Genomic DNA, 21,707 nt, shown 5'->3' with positions numbered 1-21,707 from the left:
CCCCCGACAACAGCCCCAGGTATGATCTCCTATTTCTCCTTTTTATTTCCATAGGCAGGAGGGAAGCACTACCACCCAACATGTGCCAGATGTGTACGCTGCCACCAGATGTTCACTGAAGGGGAGGAGATGTACCTCACAGGTAAGCAAATCGGACCCCCTGTAAGGCATTCCGATCCACTCAGGACTGGAAAGGAGATACAATCGCCTTTTATTTCAGTGTTATCTTGCTTTGGGCTTATCCTCAGATTTGCAATTAACTCACCCCTCTCTGGGTGGTTCGGGAAAGTTGCCGGTGTGGCTAATATGAAGTGACATCTAATCTGCCTTCCATCCCTTTGCGCCTCCACCCGCTGCTTGGCTGGCCTGCTTCCCTGGCAGTGCTCTGAGCAAACTCCGCTGGCTCTGCCTGGGGGCGGGAGGTGGAGCTGAACGAGGCCACAGGGTCAGAAAACCTCAGAGGGATGCCTGAGTTGCAGAGTATCTGCAGCATCTCCCCTCCTTTCTCCCCACATCTCAGAGTATCACACCAGGCTGCGGCCCGGGTCTTGCCATGGACTTTCGGGAGGCACAAAGAGGAAGGGGAGGGAACCAGCACTCTCTTAGAAGCAAATCAGGCCTGCTTCCCAGGGTCCGGCAGGTTCAATCCTCCATCCTCTGCCCAGTCCATCGTCCGAGGGCATCACGGTGTTCTTGGCACAGCCCTGTGAAGAGGTCTGCGGGGCCCCTCCTTACCCACCAGTCTGACCTAGCAGTTAGGACCCTCTCAAGAGGTCTCAAAACTGCCTATTTAGCCTTGAACCAACTCAACACTTAAGCTGTCAAATTTCAATTGTTTCTTCATCCATTCAACAACTATTTTTTGAGCTCCTACCATGTGCAGGCTCTCCACTGGGGTCCATAATGAGTCCCAACCACAGCCCTACACCCATTGCCCTACAGTCCAATGGGGGAGATGGATCGTAGTCCATAATCACACAAATAACTGTCAACCAGGATACGTTTTGTGAAGAGGAGACATATGGGACTATGAGAGCACATAACAGGGTGGGGAGAGGCCTCAGGGAAGATTCCCAGAGAAAGAGGATAGGTGGGTGTTAGCTTGGCAAAGAGGGGAGAGATGGGGTGCACCAACCTGAGGGGACAGAATCTACCAGGCTCTGAGGTGGGTAAAGAAATGGCAAATGTTAGAAACCTAGGGGAGCCTGTGTGGCCGAGGTACAGAGGCAGGTTGGCAGGGGTGGACCAGGCCTGTTCTTGTGGCTAGGATGGTGTTCAGCCCCTCAAATGAACATGCCCCCCATGCCTCTGGTTTTGTTTGTATGCCTTACCCTCAACAAAGACACTTGTCTTCCCATGCCCTCCTTTGAAAGTCCTATCATTTTGGGCCCAGTTTAGTCACTGCCCACTTCATAAACCCCCCAGATGCTCCTGCCCTCACCCACAACTTAACACACGCCCTCCTCCCTGAGACCCTACATCCCTTTGTCTACACTTGGTCCCCTCCAGCTTGCATTAGCTTCTGGGCCAGCTCCCTGAGAGCCCTTATTCCTGACATTGGCCCCACAAGTACTCACTCTACCAGTGATCACTGTTGGCTGAACTTCTGTGATTAGCCATCCCAGATGTGTGAATATCTCTCAGGGAGGAGTGAGTGTGTTAAGTTGTGGGTTTCCCTACAGTCTCCCTACAGTGCAGATCTAAGGCCAGGGAGGCAGTTACACAGAATGTGACTTCCTGTCAACCTGTCATAGCCACAAACACCCAGGTCCAGGAGTTCCTGCAAGATCAAATGAGTCTCTGCCTAGAGCAGGTTTTCTCAACCGTGGCACTGCTGACATTTGGGGCCAGATAAGTCTTTGGAACAGGAACTGTCCTTTGTATTGCAGGGTATTTATTAGCATTCCTGGCCTCTACCGACAAGATGCCAATAACATACCCTCTTCCTACTGTGACAACCAAAAATATCTCAGGCATTGCTAAGTGTCTCTTAGAGGCAAAATCATCCTTGATGAAGAACTATAGGCCTAGAGCTATTCAACAGAATCTCTTATCATCTGCTCGAATGTTGGAGCAGAAATTCCTGGGTTGGATGCTTGTGACTCTACAAGTCACACAGGTGTTAGAGGTGGGAGGATCCCAGAGGTCACTGGAGACTTTAAAGTAACAACCCCCATTATATAGATGGGAATAGTGAGGTCCAGAGAGAGGAAGAGACTTTCATGTGAACCAGAGTGTACAGGGGCAGAACAGGACTGGCCTTGTAACTCCCACTCCAGGACTCTCTGCACCTCATCCCCTGGGACCCGGGACCCAGGCCCTGCCTGTTTATTCAGGTCCCTGCAAGGACTAGCTGCCCCTTCCCATGAGCATTGATCCCTCGGTGTCTGAGTCCCTGAGTGGTTCCTGCTGCAGGACCCTGTGCCACATGCTAGAAAGCCCACCTGAGTCTCCACACCCTGCACGATGTCTTTATGGACCCTGACCACCTTGGGAATCTGGACTTTGCACTTGGTTTGGAAATTTGTTGCATGGTATTCCTCTCCCCATTCCCTGGTTAACACATTTCCTAGCATTAAAACTGCCCCTATATTCACATCAGTAGAGCAATCAACACCTTTACCTTTCTGCCTGAATTCTCAATCCTAATCTTTCCCCATGTGGTGCTTTCAATCCTGGCTCCACTGCTTCCGAAGATTTTACCTTGAGTGAGTCTCTTAACTCTCTGAACCTCAGTTGCCTAGCCTGTCAAACCAGCTTTTAACAGTCCCTATATATAGAAGTATGCTAGGTTCCTGACACATGGTAACCTCTTAGTTCATTCATTTAACAAATATCTATTGAGCATCATCTGAGTGCCCGGGACTGCCCTAACAACTGGAGACGTAGCAGTGAGCAAGTCAGACAAGTTCCCTGTGCTCATGGAGCGCCCATCCTCGTGTATCACTACCTTCTGAGCTCTGCTTCTGACCAGAACTCCACAGAATGCTGAAAGAGTTAAGTGATGAAGTGAACATCTTTGTGATCATGAGAGAGAATGTACAATCAAACCCAGGGCGCAAGTGCCTCCAGGAGGAAGGAGATATTCTTGGTTATGAAGAAGGACCTGTCACCCTCCTCCGTAATTATCCCCTTCCCCACCCTCCTGGCTCCTGGGAGAGTGGGAGTAATTGCAGGGCCTTCAAGGACCTGCCTTGAGAGATGCTGAGTGATCCTGGAATGAGGGGGACCAGGCCATCCAATGCTACAGTCATGCTGACTTGGGCTGTGGGTGTTTGGAGAGGATGTCAGCCATGGGGGCGGAGGGGGGGTAGGGGGAGGGAGGTGGTTCTGCTACTACTGAGAGCTTGGCCTGTGATTGCCTTGGACATCCTCCCTGGGTGGGATGATATTCCCCCGAAATAGCAAGAAAACTGTCCTCCCAGGCAGCACAGGAGTGGTGAGAATTGGCTTAGAGCAGGGATTCCTGGGTTCAAAGGTCAGCACTTCCATTAACGGGCTATGACCTTAAGAAATTACTTCTTTCTCTGAGTCTCTTCCTTCACCCATCAAATGAAGATAATTACACTGTCTTTCATTCCTACTGAGGCCATGCTATGCAGCAGGCTCTCTGTGATGTGCTGGCTGCTCAGAGATGAGCGAGGCAGGTGTACTTGCTTCCGAGTGGAGTGTACACTATCAGGAAGGGAAGACGGACTTTACTCAAACAGAACTGCAAATATTCAATGACAAGCTGTGTGATAAGTGCTGTGAAGGGGGGATTTGGGAACAATGGAGTATGTTTTAAGGCTCCTGATCTAGTCAAGATCTTAAAAGTGAGTAGGAGGTGGGAGAGTGAGGAGGGGAAGGAGGCAGAGAGAACAGTAGGTGGAAAGGCCCATGGTGAGAGGAAGCATTGCATAGTGGAGAAACTGAGGCAAGCCCACATGGCCAATGCTCTGAGAACAAGCATACGCCACAAAGTCCTCATGAATATTCAGGAGATGGATGTGAGGCTGCCAAGTGCCCACAAAGCAGCATACAGGGGGGACAGTGTCAGGGAGCCTGCAAAGTGCATACACCCAGCCTTGTCGGTTCCATAGCCAGACACAGAACACACGGTGCTGGCAACCAGGCGGGGAGGTTCTCCTGGTCAGTTTATTTGTGTTATAATTGCCGTGTGATGGCTTTCTGATGGGCTCTAATTGGGGAAAGTCTGACATCTGTCTGGGTGAGAACTTCTGAGGTCCCAGGAGACAAGAGCAAGTTTTCTTTTATTTAAATTCTGCTGTGCATTCAGTCTTGCAACTGTTTTTGTAAAGATGCCAAAATTTCTCATCTGTTTGTTGCCCAAACCCTTCATTTGGGCTTCACCAGAGAATTAGATCACTGATTTTGTGCAGCAAAATAATAGCCAAAATGCTGCAGGGTCAGGGCAAAACTTACACTGAAATCACAAAGGCTACAGTGGCCAGGCCAGTGGGAGTTTTTCTAAACCCAAAATGTGGCTCATGAGATAAATATTGTTCTTGCTCTAAATGTGCCTATACCTAGGAAAAAGGAAAGAGAGACTTGTCTCTCTCCTTCTGTCTACACTAAACACCCCTATGTTCTCAGAATAACATTGGAAACAGGAGTTCAGCTGCACATTTTTAAACAGGTCTCTGTTATCATTTGTATATTTAATTAAACCTACCCAGGCAGGAAGTCATTTATGAAATCCTAGGACAAACTCTGCTCTGCTGAGGAATATATTATAACAAATTGTAGGTCCTAATAATAATAATAATAGTAATAATAGAGAAATAAAATACCTTAAAATTTGTTGAACACCTAGTATGTGCCATACACTGAGTTTTAACTGCAATATACCATTTTATCATTACAACCCTATGAACCAAAAGCCATTAATATCTGCATTTTAGAGAATACGGAAGTTTAGAGAGGTTATGTCCCTGGGCCAAGGTTAGCCAGCCTGTTTTGCTAGGGGATCAGTCCATCTTCTTTCATTTATTATTAGAATTCTTAACCTCTGGTTCATAGTTGGCCTCCTGAATTCAGTGAATCCCCTGAAATCACTTGCCAAAGTTTGCATGTAGGTTTTTCTTTAAGGAGAGGGTCTGTAGCTTTCATCAAATTGCCAGGTGCCCATGGCCCAAAATAAAGTGAAGAGCCTGGGTTCCGTGGTAATGCAAATCCAAAGCGGTGCCCTGGAAGCCTTCTTTGATAATCACACCATACCCTTCTCTTGTATAACTGACTCTATTTCAGATCACTTTCTTTTTTTTCTTTTTTTTTTAGTTCAAATAATACAAGGGCCTGGTACCAGGAAGTGTGTCTGTCTGCACAGCTGGATTGATATTTAGTGGAGGCCTCATTGTCCTCTGACAAGTGCCATAGAAGAGGTTTGCTGAGCAATAGATGTCTGGGAGAGGTGTCGTCTGTTGTTATGGCTTATGGAATGCCAGCCCTCAGACTAACCTACACATCTCATCAAACCACACTTTAAAGGGCACTAACGTCATAGCGGTTGCTATAATTTAGTAGTTTAGCATTGTTATTTTGAATTGGATCTCTCTCCTGACAGCTTAGGTTGTAGGAGTTATGCTTAAAAACTTAAATCTTATGTTTTCCCAATCCTGCTACATAATTTTAGACTCTTCAAACATATCCTGCTACTGTGCTAAATTGATATTTCCTACAGTCTGACTCTACTAAGCATATTTCATTTTAAACAGAGTACATTTTAATTTTTGAGGAGCTGCAATTTTTTTTTATTTTTAGTAGAATCCTATAGATATTACAGTGTAGTAGCTTTAAGTTTGTATTTTAAAGTTTGTTTCCAACTTGCTCCTCTCGGGTTGCCACCGACTCGAGACAACGTGGCCATTTTCTCACCAGTTACATGTCACATCCACTTCACCAGCCAATTTGTCCATGTTGATCGAAATTAGGTCCACAGTAGCAATTTCCCTGGTTGCTTCCTCTATTTTCTGGGAAACAAAATTGCCTGCAGGGCAAGTCAGGAACTTGTCAGATACTCACATTTTAGCTCAATGAGATGTTTTATTACTCTGGACTTTTTAGGTGGCAGAAACCCAACTCAAATGACATTAGGCACAAAAGGATTGAACAGCTCACATAACTGAGGAGCAGCACAGCTGGGGTGAGAGGCCCCGGGTGTCAGCAGGTGGTTCTTCTCCCTGCTGCTTTTTTGTGTGTGGCCTTGGGCTCTCCTGCTGCAGACTGGCTGCCTCCATGAGGGGTGGGGCGGCATGGCCAGCCCCTGGACACCATGGGTGCAGAGAGGAGGAGTTCCTGAGAGACTCCCAGAAGCCTGACTTTGGCCACATGCCCACACCTAGCCAGGGTGGGGAGACAGTGATTGGCAGGTCAGCAAAACATCTAAGCTCCCTAAACCCTAATTCATCTGAGAACAGGGATAACCATAGGCCCCACCTCACAGAGCTGCTGTGAGGATTAAAGGAGTGAATACATGGTAAAGGCTTAGTATAGAGCCCGGCACCACCAGCTCTGCCAGTGTGAGCTCATAATAAACACCCAGTAATGTAGAAATAACCATTCCCCATGATGCCATGCACTAACAATGTTGGCTTTTGTCAATAGATCATCATTGTTAATAACACTTAGCACAGGGCTCAGCATATGTGCTCGTAAATGTTATCGTTATTACTTATCTTGATTATTTTTATTATCATTATTAGTTATTATTTTTCAGTTGAGTACTATTGTTACACAGTGTATAGCATAAGGGCTGGCACAGGCACTCTCTAAATATTAGCTATATAATAATAAGAAGAAGAAGAATAAAAATACTTAGTGCGCGACACACGCTAAGCACTCAACACATTTTAATTACTGTCCTAACTGTTCTTTTCAGCAGTTATTATTTCCTGTGAATTACTCAGTACTGCAGTTCTCCTTTCCTCATCCCACTTCATATCCTCCATGGTAACCAGCTTCATGGTAGCTAAGCAGGTTTGCCCCTCAATCTTTATTAAGCTTCAAGCCCACTTGATCATGTCAGCTCCAGGCAAGCTGGTCTTTTCCACTGCTCCCGAGGTGCCCTCGTCCCTGGGCAGAAGCCCAACCTCCCAGAAGGGCACACTGGCAGCCAAGTCAGGCTTCTGCTTAGTGTCTCCACCTGCACCGCCAGTCCTCTGCTTGCTGCAAGCCCCTCGCTCACCTGCTCACCTGGGAGAGTAAACACCACCCACCCCCTGCAAGTGTCTCCTTACTGCTTTCCCTTCCCCAAACTGGATCTGGCAGACAGCTTTTATTTGGTAGGGGAGGGAAAATAATAATAATAATGCAAACAACTAACGCTTACATAGTGCCTACACCAAGGCAGATGCCGTTCTAAGTGCATGTACAGCGGTCCACCCTTATCTGCAGGGGATACGTTCCAAGATGCCCTGTGGATGTCTGAAACCACGGAGAGTACCAAAACCTATATACGCCAAGTTATTTCCTACACATAACCACCATGTAAAAGTCACATAACATCAAATTAACCACTTTAGTGCTTGCTTCGGCAGCACATATACAAATTAACCACTTTAAAGTGTTCAATTCAGTGGCATTTAGTACATTCACAATCCTATGCAACTCAATGCCATCACCCCAAAAGGAAACCGAACCCATTAAGCAGTTGCTCTTCATATCCTTTCTCCTTAGCTCCGGCAACCACCACCAATCTGCTTTCTGTTTCTATAAATTTACCTATTCTGGATATTTCATTTAGTGGAATCATCTAATACGTGGCCTTTTGTGTCTGGCTTCTTTCACTTAGCATAGTGTTTTCTACGTTCATCCATGTTGTAGCATCTGCAGTGCTTCATTCCTATTTATGGCTGAATAATATTCCAGTCTATGGATTCACCACACTTGTTTATCTGGGCAGGGACTTTAAAGGAGCCGTTCCAAGGCCCTAGCAAGTCTATGTCACAAAGGTAGTGCTGCCAACGTAAAGGCAGAATTCAGAAATTCCACCCTATTGTGGTCAAGAGAAACCCAGACAAGAAACCTGCTGAGGAGGAACAGGCTGGCTAGGATCAGGGTTGAAAACTCCATCGCCTGCTTAAATTGCTTAGATGAGTGAGAAGGGCCGGGAGGCAGACAGCAGGGAGGGTCACGGGCCACCTGCCGGGCCTTAGCGCATTCATATTCAAAAATACTTAAGAAAACACTGTGCTGCCTACATGGAACCTTCCCTGGGCCAGCTCCAGTCACTGCTCTATTTGTAACCCCAGCTGGGCATTCTGGAAAACTGTGGCACCAGTTCCAGTTTTGGCATAAATATCCACTAATACAAAAAAAGTAAACGAGTTGGCAAATTGAATTTCAAGGTCCAACGGAGAGGTGAGTGGGTTCCCAAACATTAAATAAGTCCAAAATGTTACAGGTGCCATAACCAGTCAGATAAGACAGAATGCTGACTCCGCTACAGACTAAAAACAGCCTTAATACCTGGCCCAGGGACAGTCTTAGAGAATTAGATCTCTATCTCTGATTCAGCTGACACAGAAATGGCTAATCCTTCACTTCCACAACCTCTACAGGAGGTTTTAACTGCAGAACTTGGAATTGTGGGTGACAGTCTCAGAGGATGAGAGTGACGTGGAACCAGGAGTCTTGTAACAAGCAAAACATGTTGAATATTTACAAGTTAAACGAGTCCCACCTTGTAAAACTGATTTCTTTATCCCATGGCATTCCAGGGGAACAAATTTGGAGTGTTAAACGGTATTTAGCCCTGTGGTTCTCCAATTTAGTCATAAATCACCTTGGGGAGCTTGTTAAAATCATAGATTCCCAGGCCCCAACTCCAGGACACAGACCTCAGGAGCTCTTCTGGGGTGCCAGGAATCTGTGTTTTACTAGGCTGCTGGACAGGTGGCCCACAAGTCACACTTCAACAAACCCCAATCTAGGGAATATTCTTGTAGACAATCTGAAATTGTAGCTGTTGAATCAGAGTCTAGACTCTAGATTCTACCTCTTGTCCAAATCTCTGGGCCGGCTTAGAGAATTTTATTGGCCTAAAATAGAATTTCATGTTTATTCATTCATTCAGTGAGAATTAAGGATCTGCTGTCCCTGCAGGTGCATCTGTAGAAAGGACAGAAATGAATCCCGCTTCTTATAGAATTTATATTGGATGGGGTAAATAATTATTTTTCCATACAAAGAAGCCTAAGATAGAAACATAAAATCTCCATGGTTGGGCGGGATAGTAAATGTTCATGAGTGTCACTACCACATGACATATCTCCTCAACAACATCCCTGCTGAGCATCTACACACCCAGCGTTTGCTGAAATACTTGCAGGGACGGGAAACTTACTTGCAGAATGAGCCCATTCAAACTTCGGACATGAAATTTTCCTTCCCTGAAACTTTTGCCTTTGGTCCTTGTTCTCCTTTATAAGACATGATGATGAATGAGGTAAGCCCTCTTCCCACAGAGAAGCATTAAAATACTCAAAAAAAATCCTTTTCACCCTTTTGTTATGGTTACCATCACCCTCTGGATGCGTATCACTGTGTCTTTTTTTAAAATACAAAGATGAAAGCCAACCAGTCATTCATCTGTTTCTTTATTAAACTCACGTGAGCCAGGCACTGTTTAAGGCTCTGGGGATAAAGCTCACAGAAGAGAATGACCTCCCCCTTCACTCTGGATGCTACCTTTCTGTTAATGTCACATTGTAGAGCTATTAACTCACAGCGGAAGCTCAGCAGACCATAATTTCATAAAGGTCTTCATGGACAAATCATCTTTTCTTACCTTCATTTATCTAAGTTTATTGCTATCTACCAACAAACGCCCCCCCTCTTTAATTGAAATGATATTCTGCCAACTCCCAAACTTTTTTTTTTCATTTTCAGTTATATTTTCTTTCTCCCTTTGATTCTCACCCCTCACATCTTATAAACCTGCTTTCCTGTGTATGGAGTGCTGAAGCCATTTGTGGCTCAGCTTTATTTCAGAGCAGATATGCCAATGGCATGGAGAGACCATCTCATCTGATCCCCGCCCCTTACACATGATTTCCCCCATGAGAACGTCTGCCTGACTTTTTACCTTTCCTATGCCTCTTGTGCTTAATCTCGTGACCTTAGACATCATGTGCTTCCTCCAGAGCCACAGGGGTAAACAACTCCTAGTGGCTTCAGCAGCAACTCAAAGAGGACCCGGAAATGCTCTAACTCCCCAAAGCAAGGATCCCCACCCACCACTTGGCAGTAGACACACCCAGAGGTTTCTGGATGAAGCCGCAGACCCAGAGTCCCTCTACTGGGCTCTGAGAGCCATTGCACTTGACATAGAAGGAATTAAACATGTGTCGAATCATTAGGAACACCCAAGACTGTCAGCAAACAAGAACCTAAGATCACTTTCCCACAAATGACAAAATGGCTCTAGAATTATGGAGATAAAAACAATCTCCAAGACCACCCAGATCTCACCTCCTTGTTATTCAGATGAAGAAATTGGGGCCCCAAAAAGGAGGTGTTAGAGGCTGAGCAAACCTAAGAACCCAGGGCTCCTTATTCCAGGTCCATCCCCTCTTCATCACACTTTCGGGTCTAATTGTTCAACCTTAAATCAACCTCCTGTCACTTAGCCAGTATTCCAGTCCTGGGGTTCCAGGCAACAAACCATAATGGTGAGTATATCCCAAAAACAAAGCCAGACAAACAAATGCCATCTGGGTGCTTAGGAATCCAGCCATTTGCTGGCTCCTTTCCTTTTAGGGCTGGTTACTACAAGGGGAATGGCACCAGTGGGATAATATGTTCCTATTTTTTTCTTCTAATCCAGGACATCTGTCCCTTCTTTGGGGAATGTGTAATATTTGGGGCTCCTCAACATGTGACCAGCCACCTGTTGCTCATGCCTTTCCAAATCGGCCTCTCAGTTTGGGGTTGGCCAACTGGCTTCACACCCACAATGAAATGCAATATTCTAAATTTGAAGAGTCTGGAGTCTTTTAGGAATTAGCAGGTCAAGTCAATGCTCTTAAGCAGAATATACATCATTGCACTTCTTCCCCTTAAATGTCATAGCTCTGGTAGACTGTCACGAATCTTTGAAGAGAACGGAAGGCTGGAGTTCACCACAGTCTGCCACTTTATTTCACCTCCACTGCCATTCATTAATTCAACATACATTTATTGACCACCTGCTATGTGTCACTCACTGCCAGTCGTCCACTCATCTATTCACCCCCACAAACATGTACGGAGACTCCACTGAGAGCAAAGTCCCATGCTGGATGCTGCGGGAGATCCAGCAATGAATAAAGCCCAGCTCCTGCCCAGAAGGAACTCTTAATTCAGTTGGGGTGATAAATCCACAAGCTACTATGAGTTAAGGCCATACATGCTAAGAGAGATACAAAGAGCTATGGATCACAGAGGAGCGAGAAGTCACTCTCAGCTGGCAGGTAAGAAAGTTTGCAAGAAGATGTCATGTCAGGCATTAACCCTGAGGAATGGGTAGGATTTGGACAGGCAGAAAGAGTGCAGGGCTGGTTGAATCCCTGTAGCAGCAGAGAGCCAGGAAAAGCAAGGGTCCTCCTGGCTGCTGTGTAGGGTTCCTATGCTGTTGAGGGAGTAAATGGAGATGGGAGAGGGTGGGGAGAGACGTGAACGCTGGTAGGTGTGAAAGGTCTGAGCCTCTGTTACTTTCCTGGCCCCCTAGGTTCTGAGGTTTGGCACCCAATCTGCAAACAGGCAGCCCGAGCAGAGAAGAAGTTAAAGGTAAGCAAGCCCAGCTACTCTTTGCCACAGGCTGGGACCACTGGGCTTTAATAGTGTGCATGCCCCCAAATGTGTGCTGCACAACCACCTCACGGAGCGGGATTGAGACACTGGATGTGAGAGCACTGCTGAAAACTGTTCAGCAGACTCTTCATGTGAGTTTTTAAGCGTTTCTGGGGTGAGGCTATACCCTAACCATTGCTTACCAAGATGGCAACCTCTCTGAGATGCCCCGATCTAAGGTCATTTATTAATAATAATAGTTAATATTGTCACAGGGATTGAGAGTTTGCAAAAGATCTTCACAGCCACTGTCTGATTTGATTTATTTGACTATGGGGCAGGTCGGGAAGGAATTTTATCTTTGCTTTGCTTGTGAGAAGACCGAGGTCTAAAGAGGGCGGGGATTTGCCCACAGTGATGCAGCCAGGCAGAAGCATAGCCGGTCTCCAGGCACACGCTGGACCAGTGTCCTTCTGAATTACTGTGACTCTGGGTTCTTGATCCAAGAACTGCAGAGAGGGGCCCTGTTCCTGGTCCTTGATGCTGCGCAGGAGATACCTGGAGTGTGTGTTGGGGGCACTCGATGATCTCCAAGGTGCCCCTGCACTCTGGCCCTCAGATCAACTCGGGCCCTTGGGACCGTGTTAAAAGTTACAGAGTCTCAGGTAAAAACACATGCGTACAATTTCTGACCAGCTGGTGAAATGTTGTCTCCTTTGCCATCTCATCCATCTAATGTAAGTTTTGGGAAAGAGACGGTTTATGGATGTATAATTTTTTTGATCTAGGAGTGGGTTTTTTTTTCCTGTTTCTTCCAAGCCTCTCTCTTTTAAGGTGTAAGAAGACCTAATCATCCTTTTCTTCCTCTATGTCCTCCTCTTTGGTGGCATTTCTCAAATTTCAGTTACCCTACAACCCTGGTGCTTTTTGCCATATCTGTGTGCCACCTGTATCACTATATAATTAACATTTTTCTTTTTCTTTATATCAACTCACTACTTTTTACTTAACTAAACTTATTTTAAAATAAAACTTTATAGCACCATGTGGAAAACCAGTATTACTTGCTATAAATAGAAGGTAACCATAAAATAAATTAGATGAAAATGAAATAATTCTTAAGAATACAATTCTCAAGAATAATTCTTGGAAATTCTAGCTGGATCATGTTGCCTGCACTCTTTGTTAAAAAGGCAGGGGAGGGGGTGTTGGGGAATTAGCAATTGTCAAGACAGTTGTTGAAATGTATTAGCACAAAATTAAGACTTGCTCCTTGATCTGCGAGGACTGAAATAGAACTTCACATTTTACTCTCTCACTCTAGGATTCTGTATTACCAACTGTTCCACCTAAATTCATCTCCACTAGAGCCACACTAGTTCACAAAACACTGCTATACAGCCCCATTCAGAATGCTTTAAGTTGTAGGGTGAGAAATCTGAAAGGGAGTTTAGCAATCCCGAAAACCAACCCCTTCATTTTATAGATCAGAAATTCAAGATCCCTAAAATCACATAGTTCATTAGTGGTCCTTAATGCTCAATCTGTTTACTTTTTAACCACACCATGCTGCCACTCTCTGATGCACTGAGATTGACACAGTGTTGTTCTGCTAAGGAAGCTGTTAGTCCATCATTGCCACTGTTTAGAGAAAGATTTTTTAAGTTTATCATTTAGGTTGATGTCAATTTGCAATGGATATACTATAAACACTAGGTATATTGTACAATTACATGAAGTTTAACCTACTTTTATATTTTGTATGAGCAAACTACTAAGGAATAGTACTAACCAATTTTATTCATTTAAAGTAAATACATTATTGGCTATGATTACCTCAAATAAAAAGTTTTATGAGTAACTTCCTATCTAAAAGGCCAATTACAAATATGTAAAAACAAATCCATATTCAGTCCAACAGCCTGAAGTCCCGTGCATTTCTGATTTCATTCATACTCAGACATTGATTTAAAAGGCAGCAAAGAGAAAGTACAGAATAGCCAGAGAGTGCATTTAATAGTATTGCTAATGTTCCCTGAAGAGCTGGGTTCTTATACCCTGTCTCCCCCTTCCCACCAAGTTGGGGTGAGCTCCTCACCCCTTCTGTCTTTGTCTCTCCCACAGCACAGGCGAACGTCTGAAACTTCCATCTCACCCCCTGGATCCAGCATTGGGTCACCCAACCGAGTCATCTGCGTATGTATCGCTTCTCAGCACAGAGAGGACTTTCTTATCCCTGAGCCTGGAATCTAAGGAGGTTCTTAGGACAGAGACAGCTGTCAGGTTTTCATCCAGCTGGTGTCCACTGTTGTCCAGTGGGCCAACACATGCTAGGCTCTGTGCTGGGTCCTGAGGATACGGTGGGACAGGGAGGACAAAGCCCCTGCCCTTGGGGAGCACACAGCTTAGTAACAGAGTTACAGGGATAATATCGAGATCAGGAGGAGCATGAGAAAGAAAGTGCAGCAACAGCAAGAGCCCTGGATGAGCTCTGAAACAGTGCAATGCCCATCCTTCCCATTACTTAACTGAGACAAGGACAAGAGAAAATTTGGGGATTAGAGTCCTATTCAGAGTGGGTATTGAATGGGATGTCAATGTGGAGACAGCGGTGTGAGGTAAAGCGGCAGAAAGGAAGAAGAAGCCATATGAATGTGGAATCAGCCGTAAAGGATTTGCAAACACATAAAAGAGCTTCCTAATCATGTGAGAAGTCCAGGGATGGAGTAAACCTTGTGCATGTGCCTGAGCTCCCATCCCTAGAGGCATTCAAATACAGATACACTCATCATTGCCAGGGATGTGGCATAAGGGACAAGAGTTGAGTTAGATGACCTTGGGTATGTAATTTATTCGTTCATTCAACAAATGCATACTGAGTGTCTACGCCACTACATGCTGTCCTCTGCACTGGGGAGATGGTGGTGCCTCACCAACCTGATCCATAATGTTGAGCACATAATTCCATGGATAATCAGTTGCAGCTCTGATAGGTGCTAGGAAGAAAAAGTACAGGGTGCTCTGATGCTGTGGCAGATTAACCTGACAGTTTAGGACCAATTGGGAGTAGAATCCTAGGAAGAAACATTTAAGCTCAAACCTGAGAGGTAAATAGAAGTAAGAGAAAGGAGGTGGGGGAAGCACAGCCTTAGAGGACCATGATGAGCAGAGGAGGGACTGACAGTAAGCAAACCTCGGTCTGGTTGACGCCAGACTACTTCAGCCTTCCTCAAGTCAAAGGAGCCAAGAAGACCAGAAATGGGGGCTGGGGGTAATGCCTAGAGCAGGAAACCCTAATAAGAAGTTCTAGAGACAGTCCTCAAACCCGCCAGCCCCGGGTGGGCCCTGCCCATCATGCCTGATCATTATTTTACTCCAAATCCACATCCAGTTTCCTCCTTGATTGCTGGATTATGCCTATTGATGGGACTATTTCCTTTCCTTTCTTCCTCTGTTTAAATTTTTAAAAGATGTAAGAGTAACCATTGACTGCAACTTCAATATGGGTCAATATTGCCACGTGGCTCCCACAAAGGACAAGCAACTTTGATCACAGGCTGTAGGCATTGAAGATTCCTGTCAGAATAAGACAGGAATCTTCAATGGTGCTATGAATGGGGCCAGACCACAGCAGGATTAATGAGCTTAGTTTCGGGGCCTATACTGTGAGAAGGTTATTGACCAAAGTGGGCCTACGAACTCAGGATATATAGAGCTGCACTGTAAAGCCCTTAATCCCTGGCTGGTCTCTGTGCTTCTGAGGAGCCTTGCTAACCTTTGTGAAATAAGCTAGGCCCTGATGGTGTTCACCCTGGAGGAAGCTCCTAAAGTTGCCCCTGTCAGACGCAGCTTGACTACAGATGAACAACAGCAACTGGGGACACCTGCCACTGTGCCCTCCAGCTGGGGGCCTATACATTGAGATCAGTAACCCCCACATCCTCGCATAGGCATGTGTGCTCCCTTCTGTATCCTCCTACTCTCCCCTTAATGACGCCTCACTTTCAGACACTCAGGGGAATGACTGCACACGTGATGTGAGCCATGTTTTAAGTCAGATTGTTCCAAATATGGCTTCCAAAGTCAGGGAAGAATCCATCCAACCACATTTGGGACAGGCAATAACAGGCAGAAGGAAAGAGTATTGGTTTAGTGTTCATAAACACTGAGGTTTGGCATTAAAATAGAATTATTAGTGTACCTGGAGAGGACAGGTTCTTTCAAACTTTGCTCCATCCCCCACTGACTGCTACAGTCATCTCCAGGTGACTTGACTTGGATCAGCTCCTCATGGTCTCTTCCTTCCTTCCTGGCTAATGATGTTAGGATGCCTCTGTCCAATCACTATAAATTTATTTATAACCTGTAACAAGGCAGCTATAGGAAGAAATATAAATTTAGTGTTTCCGAGGTTTGGAGTAAAATGCTGAGATGAATATTGATGGGTTGAAACAAGTTTGCAAGATGCCAAGAGCACTCAAGGTCAAGATCCAATATCCCAGAATGAAAGGCAGCAGTTACTTCAGCAAGTGAACTCTCCAAATGAGGTTCCCTTTACCCATACACCCCTCCCCCCAAAATTGGTACAGATGTGGATGTCTGACCCAGGCAGGGTCTTGCAGAAATGAGGTAGCATCCCTCAAAGGGTTTAAGTGAGTCAGGGTTTGTGAAGGGAGCATTTGCAGAGGTGTGGGCAGGGTTAGGGGACCCACTTAGTGCAGCATCCCAGGACTACAAGAGTGGGAAGTTGTCACCACCCTCAGCCTAAAGGGAAAGGATGGTAAGAGCTGGCAACAGCAGATTAACCTGACAGTCTAGGTGGAGCTGTGGAGAGCAGTCCCAGGCAGGAGCCATGCCCAACCACAGCCAGGCAAGACAGGTGCAAGGAGGACAAGCACACAGCCTCTTCACTCACCTCCCCCTCTGCAGGTGCCCCCACCCCCGCTTTGGCCAACCCAACTGAAAGACAGGGAGTCTGTGATAGAGTCCATGGGGCCTTGGAGCCTAGGTCAGCGCAAGAAGAGTGGAGAGTGGGTCTAGGACAGTGATGGTGAACCTTTCGAGCACGGCGTGTCAGCATTTTGAAAAACCCTAACTTAACTCTGGTGCCGTGTCACATATAGAAATTTTTTGATATTTGCAACCATAGTAAAACAAAGACTTATATTTTTGATATTTATTTTATATATTTAAATGCCATTTAACAAAGAAATATCAACCAAAAAAATGAGTTCACGTGTCACCTCTGACACGTGTGTCATAGGCTCGCCATCACTGGTCTAGGAGAAAAGGGGAATGAATAGCACAGTGCCCAAAGAGCACTGGGATGGACAGGATGGAATAGGGGAAGGGCCTTGGGAAGTGTTTAAAATACCAACATTTTCAGGGTCTTTATGAAAGCTGTTCTCTCTATACTAGTCGTGGCCCTGAGACTTACCTGGCCCCCAAAACATTGGGAGATGTTATGAGGATAATACAATCTCCTTGGATGCCCTTTCTAGTGAGCTCTCTGAATTTGCCTCACCTCAGGACCTCGAGAGCACAGTAGTTATGGGGCGACAGATCCTGTTAACCAGAGCAGAAACCAGGTCACAGAAGGAGGACACAGACATGGAAAGAACATGGCTGCAGAAACCATGAGACATGGGCTGTCCCCTGCAAGGGGAAGCTCCCTCCTCATCCATGCATTTCTAGAAAACTGAACTCAGGCAAAGTCAGGTAGTAGAGGCTCAGCTCAGTTCTACGTAAGGAGCAGCTTTCTGATGCAGCCCTTTGACAGGTGTAAGCCAGTGAACGCCCCACCCTTGGGAACTAGGAGAGGCCACTGGAGAGGGCAGGCGCTCAGGTTAGGCTGGCTGGGTTTGAATTCTGGTTTTGCTGCTGATTAGCTATGTGACCTTGGGCGAGTCAATTGATTTCTCTGTGCCTGTTTCCTTACTTAAAAGTGTGGATAATATTAGTACCTACTATTACAGTTGTGAGTTGTGGAGTTAGTCCATATAAGAGACTTAGAACAGAGTCTGGCTCACAAGAAGTGCTCACTAAATGTCAGCTAGTAATTTCTACCATAATTATTTGTCTTTGCCATCTTCATCATCCTCAAGAATGCTGTGAGTTGGGTATCTTCACTCTGTGGGGTCAGAAGGCAGCCAACACCCTGACACTTCACAGAGATGTCATGACATGTGGAGGAGATAAATCCTGTAAAGCGCAGGGCCTCACACATCATATGTGCACAATCAGTGTTGACCCCGTTGGAATGGATGGCCTCAAAGACCTGTCTTATTCTCACATTCTGCGAGTCTTCCATCCTAAAGTTTTGTTTCTTGTGGAAACTGGAGAAGCTTGTTCTCCCTGCGCCTCTCTCCTTTCCCTCTTATCTTTCTGCTTCTTTCCTGCCCGTTTCCTTCTTCCCCAGGCTAAAGTGGATAATGAGATCCTTAATTACAAAGACCTGGCAGCTCTCCCCAAGGTTAAGTCCATCTACGAGGTACAACGCCCCGACCTCATTTCCTACGAGCCTCATTCCAGATACACGTCTGATGAGATGCTGGAGAGATGTGGCTATGGAGAGGTATGGCCTCTTGCCCCCTCTCTCTGGGGCTGCTGGAGGAGAGGAGGGTCCATGGGGTCCCCGGTCCCCTCCATCACAGACACTTTGCCCTCCACAGTGTTGACCCAAAGACTCTTTTAAACTGGAATTTACAATTAGCATTTTAAAATCAGGTGATTTCATCCAAAAATCTGACTTAACTTGAAAAATTAGAGCTGATGACACTACACCAGTATTTCCATTATTTAGAGATGGGGAGCAGTTCTCCTGGGTCCCCCAACATTGAAGCTGAGAACCTGTAACTACTTGTCACTTGAAATACTGTTTTTCTTACAGTGGAGAAATTTCATACACAGCCCATGGCTCTTATCCCCTGCCATGATTAATGGCCATTTGGGTTTATAATCCTTAGTTAGTAGGTTCTCTAGTTTTTGCACTTGACCTTAAATCCCTGAACTCAAAGCAAGAGATGAACTCTTAGTATAAACACTCAGCATCAGATGGCTTTTGAAATAAATGGTTCCTAGACAAGAGAAAGTGTTCTCTGGAGAAGGCAGGGTGGCCACTACCCGGGAGGTCCTGGCCATCGATATCCCAGGAGATTTCTGACTCCATCCCAGACTCCTGAGCTGGGATCATTTGGAGCAGAAGGATCCCTGGCCTGGGGGGCACAGACTCAGGTTCTTGTCCCTGTTCCACCACTGTCCCCTTCCTCTCTAGAGGGATTGGCTTCTGTTTTGGTTTGAGAGCCTGGTGCTGAGACTCTCTGTGTCTGGCCCCTGAAATGGACCAGGAAAAGGGGACCAAGTGTTTGGTAGAAGCTGATTTTCCTAAGGGCAGAGATGGCACTAGGGCCCATAAGCCACACCAGCCCTGAAATTTGTTTTGTTTTGCTCACAAAATACCTTTTTAAAATGTAAATTAGTTTTCAACATTTCAACATTGGGAGATTTCACCTAAGAATTTGCTTTTCTGACTTATCTTGGAAACTTAAGAAGTTGTGTTAACATTGGACAGACAACCCAACCTGGCCCTGATGTTCTAGGGCTGAGCAGCACTCCGTGGAGGGGATGTTCCATCTCCAGTTTCCCACACCACCCACTGGCCAACTCCCGTGTTGATGGCACCAGCCGGGCCCTTGCTTGGCCCTACCTTTGGATCCCCTATCCAGGCATTGTCCTCAGGAACCACAGAGGGGTTGTGAACTGGTAAAGGGACAAGGAAGGGTCATGAAATGACTCTGAGCTTGCAGTGGAGAAGCCAGGGTCCAGGTGAGGACCGTGCCACCTCCTCCCTGAGAGGTCCCGAGCCTTCTCGTTCTCTCTCTGGGCCTTGGCTTTTCCATTTGCAAAAGGAGGACATAATCTCAAGGTTTTCTACCACCTGTCAGCACTGCTATCCTAAAACTCGAAGTGAGGGTCATCTGGACAGGAAGGCTGAGGGCAGCAGAGGCCCTCTCTTTGCTGAACCATTTAACTGCTCTCTGTCCCTCTCTCTCACCCTCTTCTCTCTCCTTCCATGACTGCCTTCAAACTCTTCGCTTCTAAGTCGCTGGGAACGTTATCTCCCTACTCCCAGGTAATTAATCTGGTTTGGGGAGACCTTTGATATAATTCTGTCCCTTAATGCTGACCAAATAGGCCCCTGATTTCACCCCAAGGGGCCCGAGCCCTTGACCCAACGAGGGCAGTGATAGGGAGATAGGAGCATGACCTGGAGGAAGGGGTGGTGGCATAAAGGGTAGAAATGATTGGGGGCAAACCTGATATACCCTTTCTACCCAGAGAAGACCTCCCCAATGCTTCTGTGATCCTTGGCCAGGATTCCAGGGACCTGACCCTCAGGTTCCATTCAAGGGCCTGTGAGTGATGGGTGAAGGCTCTGGGAATTCTCTGCACCCTGCCTTGGGCTGTGCGTGTAACCTATGGAGGGATCTCTATTCAGAAGGGCAGCACCATGCTTCAGGCCCTAGAATCCCAGATTCTCTGTCACTCCCCCACCCGCCTACCAGACCCTTAGGCCATAAGCCCGCCTAGTTGCTGGCCTTGCTCACAGTCCCACTTCCTCCCCCAGGACATCTACGAGAACCTGGACCTCCGGCAGAGACGGGCCTCCAGCCCGGGATACATCGATTCCCCCACGTACAGCCGGCAGGGCATGTCCCCTACCTTCTCCCGCTCACCTCACCACTACTATCGCTCTGGTAAGGAAGGGGGACGCCCCCAAAGGGACAGGAAGAGCCAGGGGGACAACACAGTGGGTTGATGTTCCCAGCTGTGGAGACAGAACAGGGCTTTTCTGAGATCTCCGTTTTACAGCATGGCCTCTGGAGGCCTGTGGCCACCCAGGTGACCAGCTGGGCCTCACTGAGTCCCTGCAGATGCCCTTGGCAGGGGAGAGGAAGAGCAGCTGTGGGGAATGGGTGGTGAGCTGCTAGGAGAGGAGAGTGGCAGTCAGCCCAAAGGCCCTAGCTGGACGAAGACACTTCAGTCCTCAGCCTTAGGCCTGCCTGGTCCAGAGGATAGAACCAAAGGACCAGAAATGGGGCTGTGGCCTGGCCTTCACCCACAGCCCAGCCCCACCCAGGCCAGTCAGGTTGTGGACAGCCAGCCCTGAGATTAAGGGTGAAGCCAGCAAAGCAATTCAGGGAGAGGGGAGGAGGAGGGAGGGCGGGGTAAAAATGCCTTCCTGAAGCTTGGTGGAGTGGATTCTTCTAAACCACAAAACCTGACTTTGGGGTGAAGCAAGAAAACAGGGTCAGGTCTGTTTCTGCAGACACAGTGCATGAGCGCACAGCCGCCTCCCCACTGTCCCTGCTCCCCACACTTCACTGCTGCCTTGACTGCCACCGCGTTAATGCCTGTTTTCTCTGCCTCTGTTCTCTCTGGGGACCACTGCCTGCGTGCTCCAGGGCCCGAGAGTGGCCGGAGCTCTCCATACCATAGCCAGTTAGATGTGAGGTCCTCCACTCCAACCTCTTACCAGGCTCCCAAGCACTTTCACATCCCAGGTAGGCTGCCAGCCCGGAACTCCCGGCATGGACGGATGCATGCTTCATGGGGTTGCCGGGCACCCTGCACCGGCACTGAGGAGAAGCCAGTTCCTGGGGACCCTCCCTAACCATCACCGGAACTAACCCACCCTCCAGCCCTGATACACCCAGTCTTTCACTCTGTTGACAGGATCAACCTTGGTCAGGACTGCCAGGAAATAGCCCAGGGAAGTGCCTCGAATGCAGTGGGGGAGTGATGGGACACAGCAGTAATCAGGCTGAAAGTTAGGGGCTGTTGCATCAAAACTCGGGATTAAATCTTGATCCTGCTGCTTATATATAAGCTGGTGACCTCAGGCCAGATGCTTAGCTTCTCTGAGCCTCTGTTAT

General features: G+C 46.9%; 1 protein-coding gene across 7 annotated transcripts in view; it reads left to right on the top strand.

Annotated features, from left to right (window-relative positions):
* The window catches only part of ABLIM3 (actin binding LIM protein family member 3), a 102,699-nt gene that overhangs the window by 65,363 nt on the left and 15,629 nt on the right, over window positions 1-21,707 (top strand). For 2 of the 7 annotated variants that reach the window (XM_014463216.2, XM_006097434.3), the window contains exons 8-13: window positions 55-142; window positions 11,711-11,769; window positions 13,897-13,968; window positions 18,191-18,346; window positions 19,874-19,903; window positions 20,399-20,528. In XM_014463216.2, coding sequence (XP_014318702.1) covers window positions 55-142; window positions 11,711-11,769; window positions 13,897-13,968; window positions 18,191-18,346; window positions 19,874-19,903; window positions 20,399-20,528 — 535 coding nt within the window. Of the gene's footprint in view, window positions 1-54; window positions 143-11,710; window positions 11,770-13,896; window positions 13,969-18,190; window positions 18,347-19,873; window positions 19,904-20,398; window positions 20,529-21,236; window positions 21,336-21,707 lie in introns of all 7 variants that reach the window. The other 5 variants (XM_014463218.2, XM_006097437.3, XM_006097433.3 and 2 more) reach the window with 4 other exon arrangements.

This window comes from Myotis lucifugus, unplaced genomic scaffold (assembly GCF_000147115.1).
Source record: "Myotis lucifugus unplaced genomic scaffold, Myoluc2.0 scaffold_202, whole genome shotgun sequence".
Classification (NCBI taxonomy): domain Eukaryota; kingdom Metazoa; phylum Chordata; class Mammalia; order Chiroptera; family Vespertilionidae; genus Myotis; species Myotis lucifugus.
Note: the sequence above shows the minus strand (reverse complement) of the source record. Positions and strands in the feature narration are given on the sequence as shown.